The sequence below is a fragment of the Molossus molossus genome, unplaced genomic scaffold (assembly GCF_014108415.1).
Source record: "Molossus molossus isolate mMolMol1 unplaced genomic scaffold, mMolMol1.p scaffold_m16_p_4, whole genome shotgun sequence".
Lineage (NCBI taxonomy): Eukaryota > Metazoa > Chordata > Mammalia > Chiroptera > Molossidae > Molossus > Molossus molossus.
The window spans coordinates 32,155,428-32,175,383 of record NW_023425377.1 but is presented as its reverse complement, the minus strand read 5'-3'; the positions used below and the strand labels follow the sequence as shown (position 1 = coordinate 32,175,383).

The 19,956-nt window shown below is 45.2% G+C and overlaps 3 protein-coding genes and 1 pseudogene across 5 annotated transcripts in view; 3 read left to right on the top strand and 1 right to left on the bottom strand.

The window, feature by feature from the left end:
* LOC118616167 (protocadherin gamma-C4) overlaps positions 1-19,956 on the top strand; it is a 182,207-nt gene that overhangs the window by 11,668 nt on the left and 150,583 nt on the right. The window contains exon 1 of one of the 3 annotated variants that reach the window (XM_036241587.1): positions 947-3,530. The exons of 1 other annotated variant lie outside the window; for it this stretch is intronic. In XM_036241587.1, the coding sequence (XP_036097480.1) occupies positions 1,107-3,530 (2,424 nt within the window). In that variant the 5' untranslated portion in view covers positions 947-1,106. Of the gene's footprint in view, positions 1-946; positions 3,531-12,009; positions 14,425-19,956 lie in introns of those variants that run through there. One more of the 3 variants, XM_036241592.1, reaches the window with a different exon arrangement.
* Positions 6,728-9,199, top strand: LOC118616373 (protocadherin gamma-A3-like). The gene has a single exon (XM_036241955.1). It carries the CDS (start codon positions 6,743-6,745, stop codon positions 9,197-9,199), a length of 2,457 nt encoding a protein of 818 aa, XP_036097848.1. The 5' UTR covers positions 6,728-6,742.
* Positions 15,368-15,762, bottom strand: LOC118616171 (annotated as a pseudogene).
* Positions 17,335-19,803, top strand: LOC118616371 (protocadherin gamma-A4-like). Its single transcript, XM_036241953.1, has one exon. The coding sequence runs from the start codon at positions 17,350-17,352 to the stop codon at positions 19,801-19,803; it is 2,454 nt and encodes an 817-aa protein (XP_036097846.1). The 5' UTR covers positions 17,335-17,349.

Sequence of the window (19,956 nt, the reverse complement as noted above, 5' to 3'; positions counted from 1 at the left end):
TTTAGAAAACACTAAACATCAGAAAAAGAACTTGGCAAGCTCTAACAACTTTGAGTGACTTATTCTCCATGTGGTAAAAACCTCTCCCTTGTTTCCTTCATGTTTCATACTACCTCTCACCTCCAAGCATTTGTACTGAGGTTCTAGAACACTGCTCCAACCTCTTTTCTGACCCAATCCTACCCTTTAGGATTCATCTTTAATTATGTCCTGGAAAAGGACTCCCAAATCTAGGCTGGATAGCCTTCCTATGTGTTCCCTCATTGCCTAGTGTTTCCCACCATTACAGCAGTTATATTCTATCATAATACTCTGTTTAGTTTTCTTTGTCCTCCACTATTCTGTTTGCTTCCTGAGAACAAGGACTGTGTTAATCAGGTTCACCATTTCAATCTCCAGCATCAATCAGGCACCGTGTCAGGCACATGATAGTCAACCAATTAAGTGTCTCATAATTCAATATTTTAAACACAGGTCTTGAAGTTAAGTGCTAAGCCATCAAGCACCAAAATTCAAAATATATAACCTTAGAAGATAATGTAGCTAATGGTTGAAAATTTATCTTATTGTCTCTGAATATAAAATTAGAGGGTGAAGATGTTTGGGGCAAGGGCCGCGGCAACCTTGATTAATGCCTTAAACCTCAATAATCCCCTCCTAGCAACTTCTCTCAAGGTCACATTCATTTACATCTTCCTTATTAATTCTGAGAGAAAGACTCCTGACTTGAAAGATCTCCTTCTAAGGTATCTTAGAACTGTAATAGTCTTCAAAGAAACGAAAGTCACAAAGCTAACCTAAACAATTTAGGTTTCCTGATAGGGTGCAGATATTACTTAGGCCTCTGAGCGTCGCTGTTGACCACCCAAGAAGTAAAAGCCCGCAAGACATCCGATCCTACACTAAGGCTGGCACAACACAAAGGGCTGGGCATTTGGCCCGCAACCTTCCGAGCGGCTAAGAAATCCAGTCCAGCTACCCACTTGTTCTCTCCACAGCGATCTGGGTCCCGAGGATGCTGGTGACCCCAGACTTTGAGGAATAAAGACTGGAATCCCGCACTGGATGCTGGAAGTTGCCTCGGAGAAAAGACTGCAGCAAAAGAAATGGCGGTTCTGCAAAAGTTGCCACAACGCAGGAGGCTGGTCCTGCTGTGTCTCTTTTCGGCGGCCCTGTGGGAGGCTGCAGTTGGGCAGATGCGTTACTCTGTGTCAGAAGAGATCGACAAAGGCTCATTCGTGGGCAACATCGCCAAGGACTTGGGTTTGGAGCCCGTGGCACTGGCGGAGCACGGAGTCCGCATCGTCTCCAGAGGTAGGACGCAGCTCTTTGCTCTCAATCCGCGAAGCGGCAGCTTGGTCACCGCGGGCAGGATAGACCGCGAGGAGCTCTGCGCTCAGAGTACTGCGTGTCTGGTGAATTTTAACATTCTTTTGGAAGATAAGTTGACTATTTATTCGGTAGAGGTGGAAATAACAGATGTTAATGATAATGCCCCTCGCTTTGGAGTAGAGGAACTGGAGCTAAAAATCAGCGAAACAACTACGCCCGGATTCCGGATTCCTCTAAAGAGTGCTCATGATGCGGACGTAGGAGAGAACACTCTCCAGAAGTACGAACTTAACCCAAATGACCACTTCTCCCTAGATGTGCGAATCGGAGCGGATGGGAACAAATACCCGGAGCTGGTGCTGGAGCACGCCCTGAACCGCGAGGAAGAGGCTGTTCACCACCTCGTTCTCATGGCTTTGGATGGGGGAGACCCGGTCCGATCTGGCACCTCCCGCATCCGCGTAACGGTCCTGGATGTGAATGACAATGCACCTGTTTTTACACAGCCCGAGTACCATGTAACTGTTCCAGAGAATATGCCCGTAGGCACCCGGATACTCACAGTGACCGCCACGGACGCAGATGAGGGATACAACGCTCAAGTAGCATATTTTCAAGAGAAAACCCCTGGAAAATCATCAGATGTATTTGAGCTTAAACCGGAATCTGGAGATATAACAATCATAAAAAGTCTAGATTATGAGGATGCCAAATTTTATGAAATTGATATTGAAGCTCATGATGGTCCAGGCCTTCTGACCAGAACGAAGGTTACTGTCACAGTTCTCGACGTGAATGACAATGCCCCAGAATTTTACATGACCACAGCTACTAGCTCAATCTCTGAAGACTCTCCTCCAGGAACCATAATTGCACTTTTCAATGTACATGACAGAGACTCTGGGCAGAATGCATTTATCACATGTTCACTACCAGATAACCTTCCTTTCAAGTTAGAACGGTCAGTGGACAATTACCACAGACTGGTTACAACTAGAGCCCTTGACAGAGAACAGTTTTCCTTTTATAACATCACTGTGACCGCCAAAGATGGAGGAAACCCATCTCTGTCCACAGATGTTCACATTGTGCTTCAGGTGGCAGACATCAACGACAACCCACCGACCTTTCTTCACACTTTCTACTCCGCCTACATTCCTGAAAACAATCCCAGAGGAGCCTCCATCATTTCTGTGATGGCCCATGACCCCGACAGCGACAACAATGCCCATGTAACTTATTCCTTGACCGAGTATACCCTCCAGGGGGCGCCTCTGTCGTCCTATATCTCCATCAACTCTGACACCGGTGTCCTCTATGCACTGTGCTCCTTTGACTATGAGCAGTTCCGTGAACTTCAACTGTGGGTGACAGCACAGGACAGCGGGAACCCACCGCTCAGTAGCAACGTGTCTCTGAGCCTCTTTGTTCTGGATCAGAACGACAACACACCGGAGATCCTGTATCCCGCCCTCCCCACCGATGGTTCCACCGGCGTGGAATTGGCGCCACGCTCCGCTGAACCCGGATACCTCGTGACTAAGGTGGTGGCAGTGGACAAAGACTCAGGCCAGAACGCCTGGCTATCCTACCGCCTGCTCAAAGCCAGCGAACCAGGGCTCTTTGTGGTGGGGCTGCACACGGGCGAGGTGCGCACTGCGCGGGCCCTGCTGGACCGGGATGCCCTCAAGCAGAGCCTGGTGGTGGCTGTTCAGGACCACGGCCAGCCCCCTCTCTCTGCTACTGTCACGCTCACCGTGGCCGTGGCTGACAGCATCCCAGACGTCCTGGCTGACCTGGGTAGCCTTGAACCCTCTGCTGACCCTGATGCCTCAGACATCACTCTGTACCTGGTGGTGGCAGTGGCCGCTGTTTCCTGCCTCTTCTTCACCTTTGTCATCATGTTGGTTGCACTCAGACTGCGACGCTGGCACACATCACGTCTGCTCCGGGCTTCAGGAGGTGGCTTGACGGGCATGCCCGCTTCGCACTTTGTGGGCGTGGACGGGGTGCGGGCGTTCCTGCAGACCTATTCCCACGAGGTCTCCCTCACCGCTGACTCGAGGAAGAGTCACCTGATCTTCCCACAGCCCAACTATGCAGACACACTCATCAGCCAGGAGAGCTGTGAGAAAAAGGATTTTCTATCAGCATCTCAGTCTTTACTCGAAGATAAAGGAGAAGAAATATTTCCTCAGGTAAACTCTTTTCACAATATACTGAGCTATCACTAAACAAATAAAATTACCTATTTACTTAGCTTCCTCCACTGTTTATCATATTTCTTCTATTTTGCATATTTCCTTTAGAATATATTCAATTTTTAGGAAATGAGCCCTGGTGAATTATTTCTCGATACTTGTAAGTGTTCACTCACTGTAAGGGGAAGAGAGACTAGAATCATTGTGTCATAAGTATAAATCAGAAGTTAGTAGGTGAAGATGATATATAAGTTATCAAAAGAACATTGGGAACTGGGGTACCAGTTTCTTATACTTTCTTTCCCATCCCTGGGTAATTCAACTCATCTACCTGGGTCAACAATTCTTTCTCTCTTAAGAATATGAAGGTTGATTTTATGTTAATTCAAGTTCTTTAAAAATTAAGGCTTTGCCGTGGCCAATTTGGCTCAGCGGTTAGAGCGACGGCCTGCGGTCCAGAGAGACCCGGCTTCGGTTTCTGCTGAGGGCATGTACCTGGGTTGCAGTTTGTCCCCCGCCCTGGTTGGGTTGTGTGGGTGGCAACCACTCGAGGTGTCCCTTTCACGTTGATATCTCTCTCTCTCTCTCTCTCTCTCTCTCTCCCCTTCCCACCCTCCCTCCCACTCTATCTGAACAAAAAATGGAGAAATGTCCTCGGGTGAGGATAAAAAATTAAGGCTTTTATATTTGCATTTGTTTATGAATAATGAAACACTTTATTTGGTTGGTTTCTTCTCATTCAATCTTATTTTTTCTTCAGTTTGGTAGTGAGGTTCTTCATTTTACTTTGTTTGCATGGTTTTCCCTATTTAAAAAATGGAAATTTAAAAATACCAATGCTTGCCCGGCAGGTGTGGCTCAGTGGTTGAGCGTTGACCCATGCACCAAAAGGTTGCGGGTCTGATTCTGGCCAGAGCACATGCCCAGGTTGTGGGCCCGATCCCCAGTGAGGGGCACGCAGGAGGTGGCCAATCAATGTTCTCTCTCATCAATGTTTCTGTCTCTCTCTCCCTCTCCCTTCCTCTCTCTCTAAAAATCAATAAAGAAAAAAAAATTTAAAAAACACACACCAGTGCTTCACCATATTTCAGAAAGGTATGCCATTGGATCTCTGCTTAGTTTAAAATCTCATTCCCCTTGCCCTGGCCAGTTTGGCTCAGCGGTTAGAGTGTCAGCCTGTGGTCCAGAGAGACCCGGGTTCACTTTCCGCTAAGGGCACGTACCTCGGCCCTGGTTGGGTCCTGTGGGAGGCAGCCACTCGATGTGTCCCTTTCACGTTGATGTTTCTCTCTCTCTCTTCCTCCCACTCTATCTAAACAAAAAAAATGTCCTTGGGTGAGGATAAAAAAAAATTTTTATTCGCCTCTAGAGTAACCGTTCTTTGAAGAAGTGATTGAATTATTGTTTGCTCTATAATAGGTAGTGTAATAGTAAACACATTTCTCTTTGATGTTTTTATTTTTCTCATATCTGATAACCATTTTGCTCTTTTATCTTTAAAAATAATATACATCTTCAAGGGATTTAGAGACTATGTCAATAAGTGACCCTGAAATTCTCCTTATGCATCTCTCTTTTCAAACTTTCCTATTCATAGCAGCTGTTTAAAACATTTCCAGTCCCACTATGGATGGCCCCAACCCCAAATGGCCTCTTTTAACATGAGTCTGTGTTTGGGACCCAGGTAAGACATAGGGGAGGATTCAGTAAATAAAAATCCCCGTAAAAAAAAACAAAACATTGCTAATCCCTCACCTCAGTCCCCCTCACAACCACAGCTCTCCTTCCCCATTCCTCTTTCCATGTTGGCTTTTAGTGTGTTAGTAATATATTGAATAACAGACAACAAAGAATACACTAATGTTCTATGTAACTGGGATTTTTTTATTTTTATTTGGAAGTAATCATGTACTAACTGAGTCTTATATTTAATGGTATTATCATCTTTCAAGGTGCTGTGATTATACTTAAGGGCATTAGAGGGAAAATCGATCCAAGACAATGTATTTTATTGTGTATCTTACTATCATATAATTTCCTATGAGACAAAATTGTAACTCACTGTGGAATAATACCTCATAACATCTTGTAAGTAATTAATAAATTATGAACTGAAGAAAATTAAGGACAGTTTCTTTTAGTGTGTATAGTAACTTGTCACAAGAATAAGGCCTTATACATGGGGATGTAATGCATCATAATTGAAATGACAACTATATTATATTTCTATTTTGTGCTTGGAGAAGAAAAAATACAGAAAAAAGTTTTCTAAAACATAAAACCTTTATATCTACTGGTTTCAATTTGGGTGTTTAAAAACCCTCCTCACACTCTATATTTGAGCAAAGTGAACTACTTTTAATACCCCATAGTTCTGTGACCTTTCACTCACATCTAGGCCTTGCCATGCTGGTCTGTCATTTCCAGGCCTTTTCCCTGATCCACTCCTCTCATGTTTGCTAAACTCCAAGGCTGGGATGACAATGCATGGTTATTTCTTGTTTGCTTTTACATCTTCATAATCTCTGTGAAGGAAGTGGCTTGTCCATATTGTTCATCTGAAATCCCCAGATATTGTCTGACACCCAATTATATGTTTGTTTAATGATTTGGTTAAATAAAAAATATAAAAACTAAGATGTCAGGCTATTAGGAACAAACTTCAAGAGGCATAATTTATCAATATGGTTGATGTTTCTGTGTGGTTCTTAAACTTTGAACATTTAAAAAACAGTAATTCCAGCATGTTCGAAGCAATATTGGTGGCATTAAGGTTAGTGTATCGCTTCCAGAGGAAATAACTGGCAGTCACATCCTTTAACATAAAGCATTTAAAATATGTGAAATAAACATCAATCCTGTTACCTGTGATAAAAAGGATTTTGGGTGTTGGGAAACTGAAAATACAAACTGGCGTTTGTCTGAGAGAGTGCAGTATACGGTTAGGCCTCTGAGCGTCGCTGTTGACCACTCAAGGAGGAAAATGCGGTTGGAGAGCTAGTCCACCATTTCCTTGTTCCTAAGAAGCAAAGCAGCAGCAAATCAGGCTCTGAAAACCCGGGGCTGCTACGCTCACCCTGTCGGTCAACCAGCTCTGTGACCTATGAATTAGGCCCATGAAGGGCTTAGTTCGTTGAGAAAATAAGAGTGGATTCTGTCGTGGGAAGTTGGAACCGGATACAGAAAAAAAATAATTCACCAAAAGGGAAATGACCAGTTATCTGATCAGAAACGGTGGAGTACTGGCCCTGCTGTGCACGCTCCTGGGGACGCTGTGCAAGACTGGATCCGGGCAGATCCGCTACTCAGTGCTGGAGGAGTTGGACAAAGGCTCCTTCGTGGGCAACATCTCCAAGGACCTAGGGCTGAGGCCCCCGGAGCTGGCAGAGCGCGGAGTCCGCATCGTCTCCAGAGGTAGGACGCAGCTCTTTGCTCTGAACCTGCGAAGCGGCAGCTTGGTCACCGCGGGCAGGATAGATCGGGAGGAGCTCTGCGCTCAAAGTACGCGGTGTCTAGTAAAATTTAACATCCTGGTTGAAGACAAACTGAACATTTTTGAAGTAGAAATAGAAATTAAAGACATTAATGATAATGCTCCTGATTTTCTAACGGAGGAATTGGAAATAAAAATTGGTGAACTAACGGCTCCAGGAACTCGATTTCCACTTAAGAGTGCATTTGATCCTGATGTGGGCATAAACTCTCTGCAAAACTACCAGCTCAGCCCCAACGACTACTTCTCCCTGGCTGTGAAGATTGTATCTGTTGGGGCCAAGTACCCAGAGCTGGTGCTGGAGCGGGCTTTGGACCGCGAGGAAAAGGAAGTTCACCAGCTTGTCCTCATTGCTTCTGATGGTGGGGACCCTGTTCACTCTGGCACCTTGTGCATCCAAGTGATAGTTCTGGATGCAAATGACAACCCGCCAGTATTTACTCAGTCTGAGTATCAAGTGAGTGTGCAGGAGAACTTCCCAGTGGGCACCAGACTGCTCACCGTGAATGCCACGGACCCTGACGAAGGATTCAACGCTCAAGTGTCCTACATGCTAGATAAAATGCCTGGGAAAATAGCTGAGATCTTTTATCTCAACTCGGTGACTGGCGATATATCCATATTAAAAAGTCTAGATTATGAGGATGCTAGGTTCTATGAAATTAAAATTGAAGCACAAGATGGACCAGGTCTCCTCTCAAAAGCTAAAATTGTAGTCACAGTTCTGGATGTGAATGACAACGCCCCAGAAATTACAATCACTTCTTTCACAGGATCAGTCACAGAAGAGACTGCCGCAGGAAGAGAAGTTGCCCTGGTCAATGTGCATGACCAGGATTCTGGGAAAAATGGGCAAGTCACAGTTTTTGTCCTGGGAAATATGCCATTTAATTTGGAAAAATCAATAGACCAATATTACCGCTTAGTGACAGCCAGATCCCTGGACCGGGAACAGATTTCTGAATATAACATAACCCTGAGAGCAACAGATGGAGGAAGTCCACCGCTATCTACAGACACTCACATCATCCTGCACGTGGCAGACATCAATGACAACCCACCAACCTTCACTCATGCCTTCTACTCTGCTTATGTTCTGGAAAACAACCCCAGAGGAGCCTCCATCTCCTCTGTTACCGCCCAGGACCCTGACAGTATGGAGAATGCCCAAATCACTTATGCAGTGACTGAAGATACTATCCAGGGAGCACCTCTCTCCAGTTATATCTCCATCAACTCTGACACGGGAGTCCTGTATGCTCTTCGATCCTTGGACTATGAGCAGCTTAGAGACCTGAAGCTACTGGTGACAGCTAGTGACAGCGGGGACCCTCCTCTCAGCAGCAACGTGTCTCTAAGCCTGTTTGTGCTGGACCAGAATGACAATGCGCCAGAGATCCTCTACCCCACCCTCCCCACAGACGGTTCCACTGGAGTGGAACTGGCACCCCGCTCTGCAGAACCCGGCTACCTGGTGACCAAGGTCGTGGCAGTGGACAGAGACTCCGGCCAGAATGCCTGGCTGTCCTATCGCCTGCTCAAGGCCAGCGAGCCAGGGCTTTTTGTGGTGGGGCTGCACACGGGTGAGGTGCGCACTGTGAGAGCCCTGCTAGACAGAGATGCGCTCAAGCAGAGCCTGGTGGTGGTGGTCCAGGACCACGGACAGCCACCTCTCTCAGCCACCGTCACGCTCACTGTGGCTGTGGCTGACAGCATCCCAGATGTGTTGGCTGACTTGAGCAGTCTTGAGATCTCGTCAACCCCAGAGGCTTCGGATCTCACGTTGTACCTGGTGGTGGCTGTGGCCTCGGTGTCCTGCCTCTTCCTTGCCTTTGTCATTGTGTTGCTGGCACTGAGACTGCGGCGCTGGCACACATCACGTCTGCTCCAGGCTTCAGGAGGGGGATTGGCAGGAGTGCCCACATCGCACTTTGTGGGCGTGGATGGGGTGCGAGCTTTCCTGCAGACCTATTCCCATGAAGTCTCCCTCACCGCTGATTCGAGGAAGAGTCATCTGATCTTCCCGCAACCCAACTACGCAGACACACTCATCAGCCAGGAGAGCTGTGAGAAAAGCGAACCTCTCCTGGTAGCTCAAGACTTTCTCGAAGCAAAAGGAGACACCAAGCTACTTCAGGTGAGTTTATCTGTTTGTTCTTTTTTAATAGTATAAAGATCAATTGTGCCAATGTGGTTATTATAAAACTTAGTCCTGTTGTTTAAGTATTCGTTCCTCTTTCCTTCTGGGCCTATGTTAGGTCTGCACTTCTGGCCTGGTGTAGCTGAGTGGGTCTAGGTAACTAGTTCTGGTCAAGACATTGTAAATGGAACTAGGTGTGTCTCTTCCTGGAGGAAGCTTTAGTTGCCCTTGTGAGAATTTCCAGATCTCTAAAATACTCTTTGAAATTGTGATTGCTCCTTCTACCTGAGTCCTTGAAGAACTATGATGAGAGAAGAGCTCTGTGGTTTACCCAACCTTGACTTATATCTGTGACAAATAGATGTTTTTCATTTTAAACTCCTGTCGTTTGAAGTTAGTCACTCCTGCCTACCTAGCCTATACAGACTGATTCAAACAAGTAAATATATATATTTAGTTAGTTATGTTAGGCTCCCATAAAATGATATTTAACTCTTTTCAAGTCAGACCACACTCTTTATCTCAATGACATAAAGATTATAGGATAAAAGTATAGTTGGGCCCTGGCCAGTTTTGCTAAGTGTTTAGAGCATTTGGCCCTCGGACCAGTGAGTCACTGGTTTGATTCCAGTCATGGGCATGTACCTCTGTTGTAGTTCATCCTTGGCCCTGGTCGAGGTCATACGGGAGGCAACTAGTCAATGTCTCTCTCTCACATCGATGTTTCTCTCTCTCTCTCTCTCTTTCTCTCCCTCCCTCCCTCTCTTCCTTCTTTCCTCCCTCCCTCCCACTGTTTGTGAAGATACATGGGAAAATATCCTCAGATGACTATAGAAAATATATATATTTGGTCAAATTGTTTTACTTGTCCTGTAGTCCCTATTATGTATACCTAAAGTGTGTGTGTGCATGTGTGTATTAATATTTATTTAAACTGTTTGTGTGACGGTGAGAAGTTCAATTGCCTATACAGTTATGAGCCTTGGGGTGGTATTTTTTGTCCTCTGTGAAGGATAAAAAAGTGTAAGGAGATATGTCTCTGCCTTTGTGGGAGATTTCCAGACCATATGCTGCAATAGGGAAATAGGAGTTATACAACTTTCTTGGAGCAGAAATTGTTGGCCTATTTTGAAATTTATAAAATTACTTTCACCCATAAAGTCACATAAAAGAGTCATCCAAAGTTAGATTAAAATATAAGTTTATTAGCTCTCAAACAAAGAAACAGATGTCTCCTGCATATATTAGGAAGAGGTGCATTGAGAAGTGTGTGACAACAGGGTCTGAACAGAATGACTGAAAGCAGAGAAGGGTGTATTCTCACTCAAACATTCAAATACATAACAGGAAAAAATGGCACATAACCTTTGGGAAAATATTAAATGGCTAGTGCCAGATAACTTTAGATGTTTAAAGAGAATTTTTTAAGAATCCCATATAAAACATAACTTAAAAATATGTGAAAATGCAAAGAAAATACAAAGGCTGTGTAATTTCCATCTGCATGTATAGATATTGAAAGGTTTCAGACATCCTGTTTTCACTACAAAATATTTTTAAAGGATGAGCAATAATTCATTACAAGAGAAAGAGAGGAGAAATTCTAATAAAAAAAAGAGAAAGTATAAAGGCATGGAGTAGGGAAAAGGTGTCTTAGGAAAAGAGATAGTCTGTTTTGGCTGGAGTGTAAGATGAGTATGGGTTAGCACTGCAAATCATAGAACAAATTGTTGAGTTGGTATCTATTTGGTAATGTATTTGTATGTTTTTGTTACTCAAGACCAGTTCAAGGATTACTGGTAAGTTCTAAAATGGAGTGTGTATGAATTCTCAATGCCTTGCCAAGATTATAACTAGTGATCAAGTCAAACTCGTTTCATTTATTAATGGTGTACATTGGCTGGAGCTGAAAATTGGCATTATGGAGTAATGCATACACATTCATATAATAAAGAAGCACTAGTTTAATAAAAATAAATATGACTTACACAAGATTCAGCTTTACAAATACATGTATATGTGCCCGAGTACTAAATTGGTCTCTTTAACAAAATATCAGGCTCTGCTGTACATAACAGGAAACCTGTGTTTTGAAAAGATGAGAAATACGTTAAAATAAATCTTGCTGCTTGACTCACTCTTTTTTTTTTTTTTTACAAAGACTATATCTTTAAAGGGTATTATAGAATTAATGAGGTATATATGGGAGAGTTAAAATGCTAAATAAGGAAAGTTATGGATTTACAAAAATGTAAAGATCATAGTCCACGAAAATGTGGATAAAAAGCCAGTAAGGATCATAGTCCACGAAAATTTGGTTACATCCCTACTAGTTGATCCAATTTTATAAATACAGTAAAATTACTGAAGATCCCGGCCACCCCCAAACTGAAAAACAATGGCTGTATGCCTTATTAAATGTTTCAATAAAAAAATGATGTGAAATGGTGGCAACGCTTATGAGATGACCAAAAAAACTAGAAAATGTCTCATTTGAAGGTAAACTTAAATATTTGGCTCTTTCCAACAAATAAAAAGACAAAATGCATATAGATTCAAGAGCTTACACTTGGAGGATAGCTAGGCAACGTGCACTTTTCCCAGACAACCTCCGGGGGCCGCTGTTGACCAAAGGGAAGAAAGGAGTTCTCAGTTCCGCGGGAGCTTCCGGCAGAGTGTTTCTAGCTTTGTTCTGTGCACAGCAGAACGCGGACGCCTCTCCTGTGCATCTGTAAGAGCTTAACAAGTCCTACCCTCAAGTCCCAAACGTCCAGGGTGCTGTCAGTGCTTTTTTAAACATCCCAGAGACATCTTGAAAAGAAGCTTCCCAAAGAGTTCAAGAGATGCAAAGGAACTCCGGACAAGCTGAAACGATGACAAGTCAGGTACTGTTTCTCTTCCTGCTGTCTTTGTTGTGCGGAGCCATCTCCCAGCAGGTCCAGTACGCGATTCCAGAGGAGCTGGCCAAGGGATCGAGGGTGGGGAACCTCGCCAAGGATCTGAGGCTCAGTGTTCAGGAGTTGCCAGCTCGAAAACTGCGGGTTAATGCAGAGGAATTTTTCAACGTGAGTGCGGAGAGTGGGGATTTGTTAGTGAGCGGTAGGATAGATAGAGAGAAGATTTGTGGGAGGAGATCTGAGTGTGCACTGGAATTTGAAATGGTCGCTGAAAACCCAATGAATGTGTTCCACGTGACTGTTGCAATCCAAGATATTAATGACAATGCACCACGTTTCATGGCAAAAAGCATTGACTTGGAAATCTGTGAGTCAGCCTTACCAGGGGTAAAATTCCCACTGGATTCTGCACAAGATGTAGATGTAGCAAGTAACTCACTGAAGGTTTACACCGTCAGCCCCAATGACCACTTCTCTCTGTCAACGAAGGAAAGTCCTGATGGGAGTAAATACCCAGAATTACTGCTGGAAAAGCCTCTGGACAGAGAACAGCAGAGTTCCCACTGCTTAATCCTGACTGCCATGGATGGTGGGGACCCTCCACTAAGTGGCACCACCCAGATCCAGATACAGGTCACCGATGCCAATGATAATGCTCCAGTGTTCAGCCAGGACACATACAGAGTTAGACTCCACGAAAACGTGGCCAGGGGAACCTCGGTGCTTCGAGTGAAGGCCACTGACCAGGATGAGGGTGTTAATGCACAGATCACCTATGCCTTCCTCAATGCCCCAACAAGCACCAGCCTTCTCTTCAATCTCAATCCAAATACTGGTGATATCACAACCAATGGTACATTGGACTTTGAAGAGACAAGTATGTACATGTTGGCTGTAGAAGCCAAGGATGGAGGTGTACACACGGCTCACTGTAGTGTTCATATTGAAATTGTTGATGAGAATGACAATGCCCCAGAGGTAACATTCATGTCCTTTTCTAACAAGATTCCTGAGGACTCAGACCTTGGAACCGTAATAGCCCTCATTAAAGTTCGAGACAAGGATTCTGGGCAAAATGGTCTGGTGACATGTTATATTGAGGGAGACGTTCCCTTCAAATTAGAATCCACCTCCAAGAATTATTACAAGCTGCTGATTGACCGTGCTTTAGATCGTGAGCAGGTATCAGAGTACAACGTCACCGTCACAGCTATCGACAAGGGCAAGCCATCTCTATCCTCCAGTACAAGCATCACCCTACACATCGCTGACATCAACGACAATACTCCAGTTTTCCACCAGACCTCCTACGTAGTACACGTGGCCGAGAACAACCCACCTGGGGCCTCCATTGCCCAAGTCATCGCCTCTGACCCGGACCTGGGACCCAACGGCCGTGTCTCCTACTCCATCGTGGCCAGCGACCTGGAGCCAGGGACGTTATCTTCCTACGTGTCCGTGAGCGCGCAGAGCGGGGTGGTGTTCGCGCAGCGCGCCTTCGACCACGAGCAGCTGCGCGCCTTCGAGCTGACTCTGCAGGCCCGCGACCAGGGCTCGCCCGCGCTCAGCGCCAACGTGAGCCTGCGCGTGTTGGTGGGCGACCGCAACGACAACGCGCCAAGGGTTCTGTACCCGGCGCTGGGGCCCGACGGCTCGGCGCTCTTCGACACCGTGCCACGCGCAGCGCAACCGGGCTACCTGGTCACTAAGGTGGTGGCGGTGGACGCGGACTCAGGACACAATGCCTGGCTGTCCTACCACGTGCTGCAGGCCAGCGAGCCCGGACTGTTCAGCCTGGGGCTGCGCACGGGCGAGGTGCGCACAGCGCGTGCTTTGGGCGAAAGGGACGCGGCCCGCCAGCGCCTACTGGTCGCTGTGCGTGATGGGGGACAGCCGCCCCTCTCAGCCACCGCCACGCTGCTCCTGGTCTTTGCGGACAGCCTACAAGAGGTACTGCCGGATCTCAGCGACCTTCCCGCAGCTCCTGATCCCCAGGCTGAGCTGCAGTTTTACCTGGTGGTGGCCTTGGCCTTAATTTCCGTGCTCTTCTTCCTCGCGGTGATCCTGGCGGTCGCCCTACGACTTCGATGCTCCTCCAGCCCCACCACCTTGGGCTGCTTTCAGCCTGGCCTCTACTCCAAGTCTGACCCTGTAGTTGCCCCCAACTACAGTGAAGGGACTTTGCCCTATTCTTACAATCTGTGCGTTGCCTCGCATTCAGCAATGACCAAACATAATTTTTCTAACCTGACCCCGGAAATGGCTCCCACTCGGGATCTCCTGTGCGAAGATCCTTCTATGGATGTATGTGCCAATAATGAAGACCCTCAAGTCGCTTATGACTCCTCTTTTTCCTCACACGTGAGTTTCTGCAAACCTACTTACATTTTATATTGTATTTTATTCTTAGTGTGCATAATTAGTTTGGGTCGGTGTTCATTGTTCTAGTAGTGGTAGTGAGAGAGGAGGTGTATTGGATGGGTGGAGATGGGTCCCTTGATTGCTCAGTACTCTTGGCAATTCGCTAATTACTACTTCTCAATCTCTACTGTTGGCATTTCTATATGGTCAGCAAATCTTGCTAAACAGAGCTTTTCTTGGTTGTCATTACTTTCAATAATAGCACTACCCCTTTTTAGTTGGTATGCGATACTGGTTTTGTTTGTTTGTTTGTTTGTTTGTTTGTTTGTTTGTTTCAAGCTTTACTCTTTATAAATATGCTGGCAGTTTTTTTCTGCCTGGCATAAACTTTATGTTCATCTCATCAAAGACATCCTAGTTGTTGGTTTGTTGCTGCAATGTGTATTTTTATTTTTAAATGTTTTTATTTATTTAGAGAGAGAGGGAGAGGGAGAGAAACATCCATGTGAGACACCAACATCTATCAGTTGCCTCCCATAGGCACTCAGACCAGGGATAGAAACTGCATCATGTGTATGTGTCCTGACCTGAAATTGAACCAGTGACCTTACAGTGCAAGGGACAACTGAGCCAGGACCGTGATGTGTATTTTTAATATAGCTTTCCAATAATTGTTTCTTAGCATTTCTTGACCTTATCACATGTAGCAAACATGGTCAGATCTTACATTTTAATCACTACCTCTGGGTCAACTTTATCCCACTTCATAATCTCATTCAAGAATACTTTTCTTAACTCTTCTTTAATAATTTATTTACTTTTTGTTTTTTTTTGTTTTTTTTTACTGCTCCAGTCAACAACAGAGAAACTTTATTGGTGCCCCAAGATCACAGGGTTCAGGCAAAAGGCTGCCCAGTGGGCCCAAGGAAGTGGTAGAGGAGCCTTATTTAACTTTCTTCTTGGGGCACGGGTTGTTGGTGTGACCACACTTCTTTCGGCAATTGACAGCAAAGTGGTGCAGGTGAGCATAACACTTGCAGCAGATCATCTTGTTGCAGTTGTACTTCTGGGTGAGCTGGCAGAGGGAGGTTTGATGATGAGGCCATCCCTCAGACAAAGCACCAGGTGCAGGGTGGACTCTTTCTGAATATTGTAGTCTGAGAGTGTACGGCCATCCTCTATTTGTTTGCCTGAAAAAATCAGCTGCTGCTGGTCAGGCAGGATGCCCTCCTTGTCTTGGATTTTAGCTTTGACATTCTCAGTGGTGCCACTGGGCTCAACCTCAGGGGTGATGATGGTCTTGCCAGTCAGGGTTTTCACAAAGATCTGCATTTCTGCATCTGCTGGGGAAGCTGCTCTGCCACCTCCTTCTTTAATAATTTATTTTTATACCTGTTGCTACTTTGTCACTATTATAATAAGAAATGCAAGGGACATTTTTGTATATAAAGCCTGTTTCATATTTTATTTTTTAGTATGTTTCTGAGAAGAGAGTCAATTTTTTCAAAATATTTCATTGTTTTATCTCAATCCCTAGCAATTTATGGGTCCTTTGAAAATTGTGTAGGAAAAATCTAATTTACTCTACAAAGTCGGGAGATTTAAAAACTGAATAGTCAGTGGACTTTTTAAATTTATGATTAATTTCTAGAAGTTATTTATTATGTGAGGAATAATCTAAAGAACTGGGTACTTGCTGCTTTATCTCAAATTAGTACATTACTCTAAGTTTTTTTTTTTGAATTAAAAAACTATGAAACATGCAATGACAATATATATACAACTACTAAAATGTTTCCTTTTACTGGTTATTTCTAAAATCAAAACTAAAATAAATTTAGAAATAACGGTAAAATAATACCTTCTGGATATGTCCTTGTGTGGGAAAAGATCACTGAAATGCTGTCTGGTCTTTATAGTGCTTCACTCTAGCCTTTTTGTCTTCTTATCTTTGTTTATTTTTATTTTGAAGATCAGAGTTATTTATCCATTGTTTTAGGCTTTGCAGTTGCATTAGTAACTCATTTACTAAACACTGAAAAACTGTTTGCTGCATACTCTGTGAAAGGTAGTGTTCTAAACTTTGAGGATACATTGTGAACATGCTAGTTACAGATGTAACTCTTGGCATAGAATCTTCTGTATAGAAAATTAATGAACAAATTTTCTTCCCAAACCTATCACTATATTTGCTAATTACATTGACACAGGGGTAAGACTAGCTCTTGAACAGTATATATATATATTTTACAAGGAACTAAAAAGTTGCCCCAGATTCTAAAAGATCCATTCATGTGAGGAAACTTGTTTCTGCATGGTTTGTGACTAGAGCCCAGATTTCCAACTCTTCAGACACTGGCTTTTCACCTATTTTTCCAGTCTTCAAGTCCACCCTTGTTCCTGGGCTGGATAAATGTGTCTCTCACACAATACGCTGTTCTGAAAATGGACTATGAGAATACATAACGCAAAAACTTTAAAGAAGTATAAACATTTTTAGCCAAAAAAAAATATTTTCTCTAAAAATTAATTACTTTATAAGGCTTATTGTACAAGAAGCTTTTGATTGTTTATTTATTTTTATTGCAAATAAAACAACAGGAGTTTGACTTATTCTTTTGGGAGAAATAGGATACTGAAAAGACATGGTGTACACAGGTGAGAATAGATTGCAATAACAGGTTAGGACTCTGGGTGTCGCTGTTCACCAATCGGGGAAAAGACAATCAGGAATTTAATCCGAACCACAAGATTTCTGCATCACAAAGCACTGACCCTGGAGCTTTATAAAAGCTCCAAACTGAAACCCCAGAGCTCCAACAGCCAACGGTGAAAATACATTATCTTGGATCGCGAAGTTCCTGGGGGTCCTCAGATCTCCCTCGAGGGAAAACTCTGGCGCAACTTCTCAGCGGCTGGATTGTAATGGCGGCTTCTCCTTATCGTCCATACTGCAGCCGGCTGGTTGGGATTTGCCTTCTCCTGGGGGCCCTGTGGGAAACCCGGGCTGAACAGATCCGCTACTCTGTGCCCGAGGAGCTGGAGAAAGGCTCCTACGTGGGCAACATCGCCAAGGATCTGGGGCTGGAGCCCCGGGAGCTGGCGGAGCGCGGAGTCCGCATCGTCTCCAGAGGTAGGACGCAGCTCTTTGCTCTGAACCTGCGAAGCGGCAGCTTGGTCACCGCGGGCAGGATAGACCGGGAGGAGCTCTGTGATAGATCTCCAAAGTGTGTAGTAAGCCTGGAGATTCTCCTAGAGGACAAAGTGAAGATTTTTGGAGTAGAAGTGGAAATAATAGATGTTAATGATAACGCGCCCAACTTTGGGGCAGAGCAAAGGGAAATAAAAGTCGCTGAAAATGAAATTCCTGGGACAAGATTCCCTCTTCCTGAAGCTTTTGATCCGGATGTAGGGGTAAACTCTCTGCAGGGTTACCAGCTCAACTCGAATGTTTACTTTTCTCTGGACGTGCAAAACGGAGCTGATGGGATAAAGTACCCTGAATTGGTGCTGGAGTGCGCCTTGGACCGCGAGAAAGACGCAGTTCACCATCTGGTTCTCACCGCCTTCGATGGAGGCGACCCAGTTCACTCTGGCACTACCAGGATTCATGTAACACTTATGGATGCGAACGACAATGCCCCACTATTCACTCGGCCCGAGTACCATGTGAGTGTTCCAGAGAATATACCGGTGGGCTCCCGAATCCTCACCGTAAAAGCCACTGATCCAGATGAAGGAGCCAATGGAGAAGTGACATATTATTTCCGGAAAGTAAGAGATAAAATATCCCAGCTGTTCCAGTTGAATTCTGAGACTGGAGACATAACAATATTGGAGGATTTAGATTATGAGGACTCTGAATTCTACCATATAGATGTAGAAGCTCACGATGGTCCTGGTCTCCGAGCCAGGAGTAAGGTACTGGTAACAGTGCTGGATGTAAATGACAATGCTCCAGAAGTCATGGTTACTTCTCTCGTCAGCTCTATCCAAGAAACTTCCTCCCCAGGCACAGTAATTGCACTTTTCAATGTGCATGATAGTGATTCAGGAGAGAATGGCCTTGTCACGTGTTCTATTCCAAATAATCTGCCATTCACACTTGAAAAGACCTACGGAAATTATTATCGATTATTGACACACAGCGCTCTGGATAGAGAAAAAGTCTCAGAATATAACATCACAGTAACTGCCACTGACCAGGGAACTCCACCATTATCTACAGAAACCCACATCTCACTGAAGGTGGCAGACATCAATGACAACCCACCTGCCTTCCTTCATGCTTCTTACTCTGCCTACCTTCCTGAAAACAATGCCAGAGGAGCCTCCATTTTAACCATAACAGCCCAGGACCCTGACAGCATTGAGAACGCCAGAGTCACTTACTCCCTGGCTGAGGACGTGCTCCAGGAGGAGCCTCTCTCCTCCTATGTCTCTATCAACTCTGATACCGGTGTCCTGTATTCACTTCGTTCATTCGACTATGAGCAGGTTAGAGACATGAAACTACTGGTAACAGCCAGTGACAGCGGGGACCCTCCACTTACCAGTAATGTGTCTCTGAGCCTATTTATTCTGGATCAGAATGACAATGCACCTGAAATACTGTACCCCTCTCACCCCACTGATGGTTCCACTGGTGTAGAATTGGCGCCCCGCTCTGCAGAACCCGGCTACCTGGTGACCAAGGTCGTGGCAGTGGACAGAGACTCCGGCCAGAACGCCTGGCTGTCCTACCACCTTCTCAAGGCCAGCGAGCCAGGGCTCTTCGCGGTGGGGCGGCACACGGGTGAGGTGCGCACGGCACGGGCCCTGCTGGACAGAGATGCGCTCAAGCAGAGCCTGGTGGTGATGGTCCAGGACCACGGACAGCCCCCTCTCTCAGCCACCGTCACGCTCACTGTGGCTGTGGCTGACAGCATCCCAGATGTGTTGGCTGACTTGAGCAGTCTTGAGATCTCTTCAACCCCAGAGGCTTCGGATCTCACGTTGTACCTGGTGGTGGCTGTGGCCTCGGTGTCCTGCCTCTTCCTTGCCTTTGTCATTGTGTTGCTGGCACTGAGACTGCGGCGCTGGCACACATCACGTCTGCTCCAGGCTTCAGAAGGTGGGTTGGTGGGCATGTCCGCCTCGCACTTTGTGGGTGTGGATGGGGTGCGGGCTTTCCTGCAGACCTATTCCCACGAGGTCTCCCTCACCGCGGACTCGAGGAAGAGTCACCTGATCTTCCCCCAGCCCAACTACGCAGACACACTCATCAGCCAGAAGAGCTGTGAAAAAAACGAGCCTCTTTTGATAACTCAGGATTTACTTGAAACGAAAGGAGACCCCAATCTTCATCAGGTAAGTCAACGTTGCCACACTGAAACATAGGCAGACATCCTGTGTCTTTAATTTTATAAGCTCTGATTGTATAAGATGCATTTCAAATCACACAAAGATACTTATTTTTAGTATTCTATTGTTTTAAAGGGGAGGGGCAGATGACCCTTCAGTAATGATCAATAAATGTACTACACCTATCCT